This window comes from Alligator mississippiensis, chromosome 1, assembly GCF_030867095.1.
Source record: "Alligator mississippiensis isolate rAllMis1 chromosome 1, rAllMis1, whole genome shotgun sequence".
In the NCBI taxonomy this organism is placed as follows: domain Eukaryota; kingdom Metazoa; phylum Chordata; order Crocodylia; family Alligatoridae; genus Alligator; species Alligator mississippiensis.
Genome location: NC_081824.1, coordinates 186,312,732 through 186,328,984, shown reverse-complemented (window position 1 = coordinate 186,328,984; position 16,253 = coordinate 186,312,732). Strand labels below are relative to the sequence as shown.

At 41.3% G+C, this 16,253-nt stretch overlaps 1 protein-coding gene across 10 annotated transcripts in view; it reads right to left on the bottom strand.

The window, feature by feature from the left end:
* Positions 1-16,253, bottom strand: part of ESRRG (estrogen related receptor gamma) — a 518,556-nt gene that overhangs the window by 294,225 nt on the left and 208,078 nt on the right. The window contains exon 1 of one of the 10 annotated variants that reach the window (XM_059717761.1): positions 11,559-11,607. The exons of 7 other annotated variants lie outside the window; for them this stretch is intronic. Coding sequence is in view for 2 of the 3 variants with exons in the window: in XM_059717753.1 (XP_059573736.1) it covers positions 5,016-5,122 (107 nt within the window). In the remaining variant the exon portion in view is untranslated. Of the gene's footprint in view, positions 1-5,015; positions 5,253-11,558; positions 11,608-16,253 lie in introns of those variants that run through there. 2 more of the 10 variants (XM_059717753.1, XM_019483167.2) reach the window with 2 other exon arrangements.

Sequence of the window (16,253 nt, the reverse complement as noted above, 5' to 3'; positions counted from 1 at the left end):
TTACGTGGACATGAAACTGGTGTTTGGCCATTATGTTATAGCTGTCTATTCAGACATGGTATACATATCTATGTGCATATTACATAAACAGACATATAATAATTAAATATACTAGATGCAGTTCTGGCCCTAGTGAAGTCAATGGGAAAATTCTTATTAATTGCAATATAAACACAATATCCTTTTTTTTAAATATTATTTTAAAAATCATATTTCATGTGCATATAAAGAAAAGAGTTAATATTTAAACTACGTCTGCCTGGTGAAAACGCATGGCAGGTCATTCTTAGCAGTTGCTCCTCCTCAGCTCTGGACCTTCCTCCCTTCTGAGGCCCACCAGACCCTGAGGCTGGACATCTTTTTGAAGTGCTGTAAGACCTTTCTATTTGGGCAGACATTTTGCAAACAAAGCTAGGCTGAGATATTGCTTGGGGTGGGTTTCTGCTTTACACTGGTAGTCTAGTTCCCATTAAGCTGCTTTGTTTTCTTGTCACTGTTTTATAAGCTAGTCCGTCCTTTAATTGTAAGCTGATTTGAGCCTTTGTTGACAGGGGCATCAAATAAATCAAATAACTAAGTAACTAGATCAACTATTTTTACTTAGTCTGTAACTACTTAGGATGACTCCACTTTGCTCCATGGGTTTACTGCCCTCTTCCTTTTTAAAGTGGCTGTTTTCGTTTACAAAATGGGCTTAAATAAGAGGAAAGGTTCAACCTGATATTTATCTTAGGTTCTATCTGCTTCTCTTGCAGACGTGAGGAAGAGCATCATAGACAAGCTTTTAGGCGCATCTCTACAAGCTATACAGTGGCCCAATAAAAGATACGGCCAAACAAATCTTGCTTCTCACATATTCCCTGTACCACCACAACTACAACACAATGACAGATAATAAATTGGACAAATACAGTTTAGTTTTGCAAACTAACCCTCAGAAAGAAGGACTGATAGATAACCTTTAAAGTTCTATTGGTGCACATCTAAACTCAAGAAGTATAGGCTGCAGCTGCTCAGAAGCAAACCCACCATATTCTGCAGACAGGGCAAGCAGGGAGCAGTGCAAAATGTCAGCTTTTTATTTAAAGACATTAAAAAGGGAAAGATGATATAAAAGACTTATAGAAGAAAGGAGAGAGGAGGAATACACTGCTAGTGGAAAAAAGTTACCCCTACCTTTTTTTTTCTATACTGTGTTTTGCAGGATATAATATACAGCAATTAACTGGCCGTTTATTATCAAGAAGAGTGTTTCCCTTTGAGTTGAGAGGTGATAGCCAGTGGGCTGTGCTCATTAAATCTTACTGCCAGTAACTTACTCAAGCTATGAGTCAGTTCTTTTCTACCATTATCCTCAAATCTAGTCTATATACAATTACATGAAAAAAAACAAAAAAGAAGACAAGGAAAAATCAACAAAGTAACACAAATGTAATTCAAAAGTTAGGCAATTTCAGAATTGAGGTTCTGCCCTTATGCCCTTGTCCTCTCTGTCCCTCATTTTTTCTGTTTCTTGCCTCACGTTATCTGTTCCTATGCACCTTATTCTCATTTCTTGAGCCCAATGCCCTATGAACTTGCTAGGCAGCAAAGATAACAAGGAAAAACTCAATTGGGACCTACAGCCCTGTGCTCAGGCATGATCATTTGCACTACAGAGATCCACATTCGCAGTCTGGTCACCACCGGATACTTGGAAAGGAAGGAGTATGTTCAGTGCAAGTATAGTTTAGGACAGGGCTGGGCAATTATTTCAGCTGAAGGGCCACTTAGTGAGTTCTGGTGAGCTGTTGAGGGCCAGGAGGGTAACCCGACCCCTTGACAGGTGTCCCGCCTCCTGGAGCTGTGTGGTGCCAAGAGGCAATGCCTCCTGCTGCTGCTGCTGTTGCTGGTGGCAGGGGCTGTGTGCCAGGGGGTGAGTATGTGGGGGGTCCCCACACCCCCCAACCTCCCTCATACTCACACCCTGCCCACCCAAGCTCTGCATTCCCAATGCCCCCCTGAGCGTAGACTCCGTGCTCCCGCCAGCCCATGGTCCACACTCCTGCCCAGGTGTACCTCTCCCTGCCCCCGCTGCAGCTCCCCCTGCCACTTCCCTACCTGCTGCCTGGAGTAAGCACTGCAGCAGGGACACAGGAGGAGCTGCTGGAGGCCAGGAAAGCCGAGCAGGTCCCCCAGTGGCTGCAGCAGTGGCAGCAGCCCTGCCCAGAAGCTGTGTGCTGGCTAGGCTGGGGCCCTTCTGCACACGAGGGTGGGAGTGAGGCTAGCTGGGGTATAATTAGTTGGTGGGTGCCCATGGGCTGGATGACATTGTCTGTTGCTCCCTGGTTTAGGAGCACTCAATTGTTAAACGCTTATAAAAAAATTGCTGCGCTAATGTGAACTGAGGTTTTTTTGGAAGACTTATAGTTTGGCCATATATGGGCAAATTTTCACAAAAAGTTCACTCCTAACATAGGGCAACCCCTCTGTCAAATTTAAAGTCAGTGTTCAGGATGGAGATACCAAGGTTCTCCACAAAAACCTTGTATGAATTTAACATGGGCAAAAACCTATTTTTTTCCCCCCCCCCAACATCACTGGTGAAAATGACTGGACCATTTTATCTATAATTACCTGGCCAAGAAAAATCCAACTGGAGTAGTTAAAATCTGATAGGATTATTAGCAACTGAACCTGGGGTCTTCCAGGCTTAGCAAGTGGTGGTGCAACCAGCTTCAACTACAATACATAATCTTGAAATAAAAACTAAAAACAAAAAATGACAGTTTTGGCTTAATGCGTGTTTCCTTTGATCTGATTTTATACAACATAAATCATAAATCTTCAAAAATTATGTTTTTATGATCCTACTAGACAAAGAGATAACTTACTGTGTTGTTTTCCTGTGATGAGGAATAATTCAAGTTCTTACCCTGCCTGATTAATCTCACAACTAATATTTAGAAAAGGTTTCACTTAGAGCTGATCAAACTTGGCAAAAGTAATCTTCAAACTATGCCACATTCACTGATTTGTAAGATTTTTCAAACTTCTGTTTTATTAAGTGCAGTTTAAATTAGCAATAGCACTAAATCCACTGGCTTATGACTCCCTCTGAAGCTTACAAACAGCCCATGGATCACATAAAAGAAAGCACATGCAAATCAAGATTATGACACACTGATCTCATCCAGATTGCCATTTCAGCAGTAAAAGCTTAATTCAGTGAAGTCCTTATGCTCACATTATTTTGCATTCCAGAGGTTAGTTGCTCATGGTTTGGAATGGATGAAGACAGCTCTCTGTTTTGCATTTCAGCCCAGGTCTAACAACTAATCCTTGCACTATTTGTTCAGAGAAGCTACAGTTTGATGAACAGCTCATGGAGCTCTTCACTAGGATCCCGCAGTGGGAGAATCAGGCCCTGCTGGGACAAAGTGGCTCTGAATATCATTACCTACTTTGCAAAGGGCAATAGCAAAGAGCAAAGACCTCCACAAACTGCTGCCCCTTAGAGATTCTATTTTTGCTAACCAAACTTTGAAGGATTCAGCTTGCCTTCACTTCACTGCCTTTAGTTCAGTAAATATCTTCCTGCAATAGAACAGGCAAATCCCACAAATAGCCCCCAACATGTATGTGTGAGAGGGTGTAAATGAGAGATTTGCTTATTAACATTTCCCTATCCTTCTGCAAAATCTCAATGGAGTTAAGGAGCTTCATGATCATAAAAGGGACAATGCTATCGTGGACCTAACTCAAAAGAGCAATAATGGTGTGGCCCAGTTGTTATGATGTGTAGAATTGACTGGTGTTACGGGAAATATGCAAATAACATAAAAGTCTGCCTTAATACTGGTTAATTCTTTCTCTGTTAAGGGACAGGCATTTCAAGGGAGTTTTGCAAGTATGATGGTCCAAAATGTCTTAGTTGTGACTATATGACCTCTTAGCACTGAATCAGGGGAAACAGAAAAAAAATACCACTATGCTCAAAGAGTTCTGAAACCCACTAACTAGATTCAGCTAGTATTTATTAATATATAATTTCCTTTTATTTTTGCAGACAAGCATGGCTACTAACAATGAAATATATTCCTGAATATATTCACTCCAGCCAAAGGGAGAAAAGAAAAGTCTGGGCACAAATAAATACTAATGCTAGTAATGGAAATATTCCAAAAGAAAAAATCAATCTTACAGATTATTCTCGATATCTTTAATCACCTTTGTCACCTGGGTAAATAATATTCTAAGCTACTGATTTGAATGCCTGCTTCGTATCTTCATGGTTTATTGCAAGGTGAAAATTGTGTCTGAAGGTAAGTATTGTCCCGATGCAAGCATATAAAATTACTTTCTTTTAATGAAGATTCAAATATGCTGGAGACCAGCAAGGTAGCTCCTTTCCAGACACTGCCAAGGGATTTCTGAGCGTTTGGTAAAACACTCTATCTGGGTACAGTAGACTATCAGTGAGTTATTCTATTTGTTTATATAAATGGGCCAATGCCTTTTGAAATACTTCAAAGCACTTAACTAAAGCAAACAAGCACTTGAACTTTAGATATCTAACAAGAGGAGCTATTGACAAGTATGACTTTCCTTAGTAAATCTTAATATCTTTGGGAACTATAATTCATATTGTCTCACAGCTCTGCATGAAGGAACACATCAGACTCTTATCTGAACTTGGGCTCCACAAGACTCACAATAAATGTGAAAAACAGAAGTGCTACTGCCTGCCCCCATTATTATTTTTATTCCCCTTTTACTTTCCCAAAAATGACAACCCTGGAGCCCAATAACATCATCTACAACACAAGTCATGGATACGCATTACATCTGTGGTGCTATATATGGCCCTATTACACACAGGAACTTCTATGAATCACTACAGGTAATGTGTGGACAGTTAGACGTAGCATTATAGGAGGTCTCCTGGTTCCCAGTATCCCATAATGCTGAACTTCCCCTCCTCTCCCTACCCACCAGAAAGAGAAGGAGAGTGGCCGTCATAGGGCCAATGCTACCTTGGTGAAGCAGCAGCGTAGCGTTGCTGGGGGGATTCTGCTGCCACCACTAGCAGTGGCACAGCTGGTGCCCACATGATGCATGCTGTAGTGCCAAAAATGAACATGTGTCCTTGGGCAGACCTTGCTGCTTCTTCTGACACCTGATTTCTTTAATTGTAGACGTTTATATGTTTTTTACCCTTTTCTAGAATGCATGTGTTCTTGGATGGCCATCCTAGGTACAACTTCATAGATATTTGATGCATCCCTATCTGTAAAAATGAATTTAGAAGGAATTAGAACATTGTAAGTCACTACTTTTGTTTACTAAAATATGACAGCACAGTTTGTATTTAACCTAAGTTGTTCTCCCCATGTCTACATTTGAAAGTTTTGAGCCAGCCAAATTATATTCTCACTTAACAACGTGTGCATCAGAGATGAATATTCAGAATTACTCCTGAACTTCAGCAGTATCAATGAGAACAGAAATTGGCCCTTTAAATAAAATGTCATCGGTTTTGTGAACCTACTAGACAATTCCTGGTCACCTCTCACTCCTGGTAACTGTGGTCTAGGTGGTTACACTTTTACCAAATATTTTTCCAAAAGGTGGCTAAACGGCCAGCTTATTGAGCTTCAGAAGTTCAAAGTTCAGTCAGTAGTCAAGTTTCTGAGCAGTACTTTAACGTGTTTAGCTATTTGTAAGTGTTTACATTTTCTTTGCAAACAAAAACCAAGCAAACAAAAACTCAGGCATTAGCTAAAATCACAATGAGCTTTCTGGCTTAGAATAGTAAGATCTGATCCACATATCCATTTTTGCTTTATGTATACTTCAAATATGTCAAACATCATACCGCTTCTTAGCTGGACACGGTCAAATCAGGTTTACTATTACAAATCATCTCTATTCCAGTATGAAACAGTAGAGATTTTGTGGCATGGTGGTTATGGCTAATTTTTATCTGGGGAATACCAGGAATGTAGACCACATGGCTAAGTACAGACAATCAAAAGGCCTGAGGCGGAATTGATTCAATGTTTGCAAGTTAGTCTAAGCTGCGGAGATTGAACCAAGAAGCAAGTGAACAGACATTCTGGAAATGCAGTCACATGCCTGCAGTGACTTAGGCTAGAAGCTGGGGGCTGCTAGCAGCCTTCCCTACCCTTTAGCAGTGGCCAGAAGGCTAGGGGGAAGCTGGGAGAAAAGCCCTCCAGGCTTTTCCTGCTCCCTGCATGAGCAGAGTGGGGGTGTGGGCAGGGGTGCGCCTGACTATGGTTATAGAGAGGGGTTTAAACCTGCAGGGACCCCAGCCAGGATGCCCCTGGGGTGGAGGGAAAAAGCAGCACCTGCCAGGCTTTTTCCCTACTCCCCACTGAAGCAGAGGAGGGGGTGTGGCTGGACCCTGGCCCAGGCCAGCATGCTGAGAGGGAAGAGGGGGGTGGGTTTAAATTCCCTTGCCTGCACGGGACCCCAGCAGGGGTCTGCCTGGCAGGGGCACAGCAGCCACTTCCAGGCTTTTCCCCACGCCCGGCTCGAGTGGAGGGGGTGGAGGCATGGCCAGATGCTGTCCCTGAGCCGCATGCTGAAGCAGAGGGGAGGGACAGGGGTTCAAAGCCCTCTCCCTCCTTCAGCCTGGGTCTGCCTGGCAGGGGCGCAGCAGCCCCCATCTGGCTTTTCCCTGCGCCTCGCTTGAGTGGAAGGGGCACAGGTGTGGCCAGATGCCAGCCCTGGGCTGGCACCCTGAAGCAGAGGGAAGGGAGAGGGGATTTAAACCCCGTTCCCTCCCTCAACCCAGGAGGCCCAGGCTGAGAGAAGGAGAGGGGTTTAAACACCCTCTTCCTCCTCCCTGCTTCAGGATGTAGCCTGCGGCCAGCATTTGGCCATGCCCCCACCTCCTCCGCTCAAGCGCAGAACTGCCTGGCAGGGCCTGGAGCTCCCTCTCCCCCTCTGCCTCATTCTGCCTGCTTGGCCGCAGGGTCAGGCCACCTGCCCTTTCACCACTCCAGTGGCGAGTGGGAGAAAAGTCTGGCAGGGGCTGCTCCAGCCCTTGCAGGGAGACCCGGCTGCCTTCTGAAGCCAGATTTTTCCACCCCCACCCCCTTCTCAGCTAGCCAGAGCAGTAATAGTGCTCTGGCTAGGGAGCAGACAGAACAGCTCAGCCCAGGGCTGCAAAGCATCCTGGGATGCTGGGGGACTGTGACTTAACTTGAACCAGGAAGGGGTCTGGGACAGAAGTTCCATAAACTGGTTTGACCTAAATCAGTTAAGTCTGATACTGCATTAAACCAGGTTCATCTTAAACCAGCTTCAGCCATTTTGAAAGTGGTTTATGTGCACTGACTTTCTGTTCTGTTACAGGTTTAAACCGGTTTCTGATCACTTAAACTGGTTAATGTGTAACTTCTGTCCCTTGCCCATGAGTACAAGTATGTGACAGCTAAAAAGCAGATGTTTGAGACACACCTTTCAATTCAACAGCAGGTATACTTCATTCTACATAATACTAGAACCCCTTCTCAAAGCACAGATAAGAAATTTCATTCTGGATTTGTTCACCATATGCAGTGTTAAAAATGCTTAAGGAAGCTCAGTGAAAAATCCTTTGCATGCCCCTAATTGTTGCAATTTCAAAAGGAGGCAAATTATATTTTGCAGGTGATTTAGGTGTCCTGAGATTTCACAGCGCTGGTTAAAGGAAGCTGTTATTCTTTAAATAGCATAAAGTGGGGTTAGTGGTAGCATGGGTGTATTTTACGTGGGTTTTCAGACTTCAGTTAACTAACTGACTAGAGAACGGTTGAAACTGCTTGAATCAGTAATGTAACATGAGGTGAGCGAAAGTGGCACATGCCCCAGACACCACCTAAAGGGAGGGGCACCAGAAGGATGGGGCAGGGGAGGGGTGTTCTCAACTGTAGCAAAAGCCTAACCACAGTAGGTCTCTAAACTGTCACAAAAGTAAAACCGGTCCTGAGTAGAATAAATTTCTGTTTCAACCCACAAAAGATCATTTTTGTAAAAAGATAAACACATGTTGATCTAAGAATACAATTTCACCCTTTAAAATGACGAAGTATGGTTTTTTTGTTAGATTTATCAAGAACTTCAGTGTTACAGGGCAATACCTGATGTCTGGTCAAGTGTCTTGCTGTTTTTCAAGCACTGTTCTGTTAAAAAAATAAAGCTGTATTTGAGTGCAAGAACTCCTCAGTGATAAAATGCAGGTCTAGGCACAGTTCCTCAAGGAAATAGCTTTCAAAAATCTCTGAAATACTCTGTAAGTTATAATTGGGTTTTAATGCATAAAACGGCTGAGTAATTTAAATGTTTGGAAAAGAAAACAGTCTTTCCTAGAGTTTATGAAGTGGCAAGCCTATTTCTTATAACGATTAGCTATGAATCATCACTTCAAACATGAGCATCTACTAGCATATGCTCCATACAACTGATGCTGTATAAGTCCAAAGATTTAACAAATTAACATTTAAGGGTTGATTCTGATCTTAATCTAAATCTTTTATACTAACAGTATTCCACTGATTTCAGTGGAATTATCCCTGGCGCACACTAGAAAATAGTAAATGAGATCAGAATTAGGCCTTTTCACTGGCTGAGAGCTCCTACCACATATTTTGCCCTATGGAAAGAAAACAGAAATATATATAGATATATTGAGAAAGTGGGTATATCACGACATTGTCATGGGAGACAGACAGCAACAACAACAACAGAAAGGTAACATAACACTCATTATTAAAAATGTCATAAGGAATAAATACATATTAAAGGGAGAATGAAATGAGCTAGGACCGCATAAAGTGTATGTATGGTTAACAATATCCCAAATGGCATGCTATTCTAAAGCACAGATAAAACAAGAGTAAAACAAAAGATAATATAATAGAGTTTGGAATACATTGCAAACAAGCAACAAGATCTAATTATTTGGAAAGCTCTCCAAGATCCTGTGGCTTTGGGTGAACTTAATTAAAGAGAAGGGAGAAATTAAAATGGAAAGGAAAAATCAGACTAGATAGATTGAGAGAGAAAAAGAGACAGACAACAGGACACAGGAAGAAATATTGTATCATTTTCTACACCAGAGTAATTCAAAGGTTCTATGAGCATTTTTCAATATTACAAAAATGCAAGATATAGTTTTAACATCTTGAATCCAGAGCCTCCCCCTCTTTCCAAATGTGGCACCTTAATTTAAAATATATATACAGTATACTGCTTGTAATTTATAACTATATCCATTATCATGAGTAATCTAAAAAAAAATGATGTTTTTAATTTCATCTGGAAGATCTTAAGAGCTGTAGTTATTCTGATTTCCTAAGAAAAGCTCTATTTCCCACAGTACCTGATTTCTGTAGATAAAAGTACTTGCTCTAGAAAACGTATACTGATCTCAGAGCAGAAGAGGTAGCCCTGAATTAATCCAGGTCCAATTAAAAGAGGGTTTAGAAGATTAGGGCCAGAACCTTTCGTTCCATCCAGTATTCCATGACAAACTGATAAAGAAACTAAGAGAGAAACTTTGTAAGTTGTGTATGGGTCCTACATCTATGTATGGCAACACCTATTTCCGCTACCTTGCTAACAAGGTCCTGATCCCGCAACTAGACCTGGCCAGATAGATCCCCCACAGGCCCCACAGAGTCAGCACAGTCCCATTACAATTATCATTTCCTTGTGTGAGCTCAGGAGAGTCTGTTCCTACAGAGAAGCTTCCAAAATTGAGGGCAAAGTCAACTTACTTGACAGTTTTTTCCCCAGTTTTACCCAACTACATAGCCTTTTGGACCAGACAATGGGTGCCTCTATGCATGACGCTATGTCACCATAACAACACGCTACAGCGCTGGAATGTCCACGGGTGTCTACACATGACCAGCAGTTACTTTTCCACAGCAATAGCAACGAGCTCCCTGGGTATAGCATGCCCCAAACAAAGTAGCTGATAAAAATAACTGTGCACCACCTTATTTAGTTAACTTAATGGAAGTACTAAATCACAGCACAGTAACGTCACCATAGCGACATGTGTAAATGCACCCAATCACTACCTCACATAGTCTCGAGGACAACAGTTAAACCCACAAACTGAAGAAAAGACTTGTTTTACTTTCCATACCACCATGGAGCTAAGCAGGAGGTGCCCTAATTTTGGATTTTGGCATACATGCTTAGCATGGGTTGTCAGCCAGAGGTGTACCTGGCCAGTGCTGTGACAGTACATGGTGTGGCTGGAGGTTTGCTGTTGCTGGGGGAAATGCCGTCAACATGCATGTGGAGCAGCCATTTAAACACTGGTTTTCAGAGGCAAAAAAGGGAGATTATGTTTTCTCCAGCAACAGCAAACCATCGGCCACTGCTCCTACACAGGTCGCCACACACACCTCCCTACTGCTAAAGCCAAAGCAACTGAAGGAAAGGTACAGAGTATGAGAGGAGAGTGGGACAGGGAAAAGAAGGGTGAAGCACCTCCTATCATTCCTGTGCCCTGCTTGGGTGTGTGTCCTGCTTACCAACCCATCCTTGTGCTATTGATTTTAACCACCATAGTAGTGAACTGCTCTCTATTTGCCTTGGCTCAGTGCAAGTTAAGCGAGCTCTTTTCAGAGAGAAGAGTTGTTAGTTTTGTCTGAGATCTAATCAAAATAAATCACTAAGAGGACTGCAAAAATGGGAGCTAATTTACCTGGTTCTTTACAGAGTAGCCAAAGGACCCAAATTATCGTGTTTCTGTACTACCGCGAGTTCTGTTCTAAACATTAAGTTGTCAAAACTGTCTTTGCCCCACAAAACACTACATGTGAAAATCCCAATTGAAGCATTTTAGTATTCTAACAACATGCCTAAGCACAATTACTTATACACTTAAGAAAAACCACAATGTTCCTCTAAGTGACATTAAACCATGAGATCACTGTCTTGTTGGGAGATAACTGTTCCTTTTAAAAATGGCAACTAAACGAGCAACCATAGAGTTCCATTCTTCTTTAACCTAAGTCATTGCTTGTCAATTTTAATGGGCTTTGGATAGGGCCTCAATAAATATTTCTCCTTTCCATACATTTGTGATATCTGCTTTGTAATATATAGGACTTCATCCAAAAACTACAGATTGTCAGCTCAGATTTTTCCATAATACTTATTCAGTCCTCACATTTCTTCTCTAAGTCACTACAAGAGCAGAACACCTAAGAATGTGTGATTAGCGACAGCATTTCTTTGACGCAGACTGATCACCAAAACCTGTGATCTGAGTGCCCCAAACTCTTAGGAAATTCAAGATCAGGATTCCATATTTAATGTTCCTTTGAAGCAATATGTTTATAAAAAGGCAGCATCCCTAGTTCTAGTCTCCCACCATCCCCAGAGGCTCATTTGTGCACATTTCACCCAATGTTTGCACACCAGAGGGAATGACTTCCCTTCATAAACTCACCATCCTTTTCTAATCACATTCACTATGCATTGCATTAGAAAAGATTGTAACGGTGCTTAAATATTTTGGCAGGTTTTGTTATGGCCAGATCACTCACTTCCTCTGGGACACACAAAGCCTCCTCTGGGAATGAAACAGCCAAAATGTCAGCAACCCCTATAGAACAGAAAACGGTCTGTCAATGTAAAGCCTATGTGAATCTCAAAGAACAAAAAAAGAAAGAACCCAGAAACACCCACTTTTTATTAACGTTTCTTTACCCTCCAGAAACTTTTTAACAGCCGTACAATGTATTCATCACAAGGTGCTATTAGAGCACAGCTCACTTCAAGTGTTACCAATTCATGGACAGATTAGAGGGCACATTAATAACATAGTTAATATGAAGTGTTTAGAGCCTTTACGTCGGTGACAAATACGACTCAGCCAAATTTCCTGACCACTGAGGCCACGGAGGAACAATTTGGTAGATTTCATCAACAGTTCTAATTATGTTCCTGTCAAGTCGAGAACAAAGCAATCCATAACTGGGGGGCTGCTCAGAGACAGTGGCACACAAGAGTAATTTATGCCCAAGACACAGGGCCCTTTCTGTAGTTAGTGTGCACAACACTTGACTAACAAGTGGGTTCAAAAAGGAATTTATTAGGGAAAATGCAGCCCTCTAGCTCTGAATGGCTTGTCAGGTATAAGCTTATGAGGAGTTATGAGGTAAAGACTTCTAGTAAGTCTTGTTTATACAAGCATCTGGAGTTCATGCTCTTTGCAGCCTCTGTAACTGCAGGTTGTAAGATGTAGGATTTCAGCCCAAAGCTTCCCTTGGACTTTTCCTTGACTGCTTATATTCTTAAAGCCACCTCTCTATAGACAGTCTGTGGGCAGAGTTTAAATGTGACAAAAGAACTGGTAAATTCAATGCCGCAGCAAAGGTTCAGCCTACATATATTTTTTAAGGATACTTCAATCTTTGGAATGGCATCAGCAGCATCACAGAGGCTGAATACTGTAAAGACCCTTTTATGATTCTATAAATAATACACTAATGAAACATGCAAAGAGATTATTAGGAACAGTAAACTAAAATGTCATGAAAAACTGAGCATGTTTCATACTGCAGCTGAACTAAGAGACAGACTGAGAAAAGGAAGGGGGGAGGACAGGGGGAGAAGCTGTCATGTAATTTTGAGTCATTTTCCACTGTGATCTATATTGCGATGCAGCTCCTATTCTTTCAAACAGGGTAATTTTATATATGACATTCTTGTTAGATTTTGAAAAAAAAAAAGAGTAAGAAAGCCTCCCTAGTGCTTGGGAAAAGACTAACAACCAGGGTTGTTAAACCTACACCAGGGTTGCCTGGCTCTATTAGCAATAAGTTGCTAATGAAAACAGAATGGTGCTTTTTAAATGTATTTAAGGGCAGCGCATATAAGTATAGAGAAAAGCCAAAATTGACAGTATTAGCAAAAACTACATTTGAAAAGTACGCTTGCATAACTATCAAATTCACAATTGTTTCTGCTTAGTGAATCTTAAACCAGAGCTGTCTGTAAGTAGCTGTGAGCATGCATTGTGGTCAGCAGTTTTTATGTTTCTATTTAACAAGACAGAAAAACATTGAAAGCTAAAACTTTGTCATTTCCCAGCCTTTCCTTTTATAGGAGTACACATATGTATAAAATAACTGCCAATCTGATCAGAAATGCAACACAGATCAGTGGACCAAACACAGGCCTAGGCATTAGGAATAAGCACATTCTAAATCTACTTTAGATATTAACTTGCTAACTGGCCTTGAGAAAGTCTCTTATCTCAAATTCCCCACCTGTAAAATGGAGAAAACAATATTTTCCCTCATGTGACAAGGATGCTGTGAATCTTCAGGGTTTGCTCTATTAGGCTAACATGCAGAAATGTGTATTCCTGCAATATCCTTGGTGTCACAGAAATGTTGTATACTCTGTCCATTGACATTTTCATGCTACTTCAATACCATCTTCTAAATACTAGTAAAATGCTGAAAATGGCAAGTATGTTGACATTTGTGAATCATTAAAATGATACCATCTAACCAATGTTATTATTTCTGTCTTAACTTTATTCAAATGCATCATTGTAAGTTGTGCTTTCTTCCATAGTTAGTTTTTGGGATTCTCTCATTAGCTGTTGAATGAAACAGAATTATTCCCGTACATCAGGAACACTGATATTGAATCATTATTATTCTTTACACTTACAGAGCCCTTTCCATCCCAGGACATCAAAACATTTTATACATATTTGTGGCTCACAACTAAAATCTGTGGGGCTGGGTAGGATTTTAACCCTATTTTACAGATGAAGAAATAGAAGAAAAGTGATTTAAATCACACAGACAGAGCCATAACCAGCACCTAGTTTTTATAATTCCTGGTCTCCAGTTCCTGGTCCTCCCCCTCCTGGTGAAACAACATGCTGCCTTATATGTATGTTATAGAATTCATTTTAACCAAGTGTAGCAAAAGCATAATGATCCCATTAAGTATCTAACATCTAATACCTTGTGAATGAGTGCTAGAAAACTAATTTAGTGCTTTATCAAATCTCTAGTTTGTATGTAGAGCATAAACTGGTTACGTTTGCTAATAGGGCAGATTGACCCATGCCATATATTATCAAAACACATCAAAGTCTGTTGGAGGACACAGCCACAGCCACTCATTATCCTTTGCATTAACTCCCTCTCTAGCACCTCTACCAATATATTTTCTTGTAATACATCTGTCATGATTTAGCAGAGAAATCAGCAATTCTCAGCATTACAGTGGTTAGAAAGAGATAACAACACCAAACCTAATATGGCCTGCTTCCCCATTCTACTGTTACTGGGTGCAAACTAGAGCCTGTAATGCTCGACTTACATTTCATATCTCTACTGCTGGGCCTTAGAGATTCATACAATTAGTTAGATCCATGTTTCTGGAGCTTTAGAATTCCGATTATTTTTCAAGATAGATTATACATGTGAAATAGGAAATACAGACAAGCAGTAATGCCTTCACATTTTTACCAGGGTACATTCTTCAGACAAAAAGTTATCTAATAAAATAAGATCATGTTATTTACTAATCAGAAAGACAAATGATGGATACAGATTAGTTTTAAAAATACAAATGAAAAAACCTCTAAGTCCAGACATAATACAACCCTATTCCTGCCTATGCTGCATTTACAGTCTTTAGGGACAGTCTTGTAGAATCAGGATCTTTTACAACTGGCATCATATAACCTGCATATCCGGCTCAAGTTGCTCTGGTATCACATTAGCTATTTTGCGACAAATTCTACTGTTTTCTGGAGCATTTCTTCCCCACCCCTCAAGTTCCATATTCATCTTCTTCCAAAGCACTGGATACTGGTCATTGCCAGGTGCAGGTTCCAGAACCAACAAAATTAAGGTCTGACCCAGTGTGGCAAACCGTCTGTACCTATTTCCAAATTTCCCTCAGTAATGCTTGATTCAAACCACAGCACAGATTACACAGACTCACCCGTTTCCCATGCCTGTCAAATACCCCTATGCTTACAAAGGAAGGGCACTGTCATGGGCACACATATGGCCCCCTAGTAGCATATGTATGACGGACCTTGGAGTTTGCTTCCTCTCCATTGATGACATCTTCATAATATGGATGCATGGGAAGGAATCTCCAGAGAAATTTCACCAAGACTGTAACAACGTCCACCCCTCCATCAAACTAATTCTGGAGCAGCAGATTCATTTCCTAAACACTACAGTGAAGCTTTGAAGGGGCCACAACATCACCACATTTTATCAGAAACCTATCAAGTGCCACAGCTACCTTCATGCTACCAGCCTTCATCCTATGTACACCACCGCATCTATAGTCTACAGCCTAGATCTACATTACAATCAAATCTGCTCTGACCCCACTGACCAGGATGAACACCTTAAGAATCTAGACCGAGGAATTCTTAAAATTACCAGAGTCCCCAAACTGTAGCCATTTAGATCAACAAAACCAGCCTCAGACCTCACTCTGACCTGCTACAATACTAACTCCAGGACAAGGACAACAGAATTCCCCACCTATAGCCCTCAGCTTGAACACCTTACACACATCACTGATGACCTCCAACCTCTCTTGGAAAAGGTAGCCTTTGGGGACAAACCTGTCCTGGTTTACAGACATTCCCCCAACCTTAAACAGAGTCTCTCAAACAACATTTTCACTAAGGCATGAGGCCTTGCCATGGACCCCAAATGCTTGCTGTGTCCCTACATCAATACAGACCACATCATCACTGGACCTCATAACAAGGAGTGCAACATCCAAGGTTTAGTCACCTGTATCTCTACCAGCGTCATATACACTGTCACCTGCTTACAGTGCCCTTCTGCTATCTACGTTGGACAGACACAGCAATCTCTACATGTAAAAATGAATGAACACCAATCTGAGGTCAGCTGCAGAAAGACACAAAAGCCTGTGGCAGAACACTTTAACCTCCCTCCATCACTGAACACCGATTGCTGTTCTCAGGCAAAAAAAATAAAAATAAAAACCAGTTTGAATGGGAAACAAGAAATCATCCACAAACTCTACTGTGTTAAGTATGATTCAAACAGGGACTACCAATTCTTATCGCATTACCTGGATTAGCTTTTGTGACCCTCTTTGTTCCGATGGGTTTACTGCTGGCTTGCTCTTCCTAGCACTGCTTCCCTCTCCCTTATCTCTCTTTTTCTCTCCCCACACCCTCCCTTGTCTTTTGTATTCTAATTTATCTC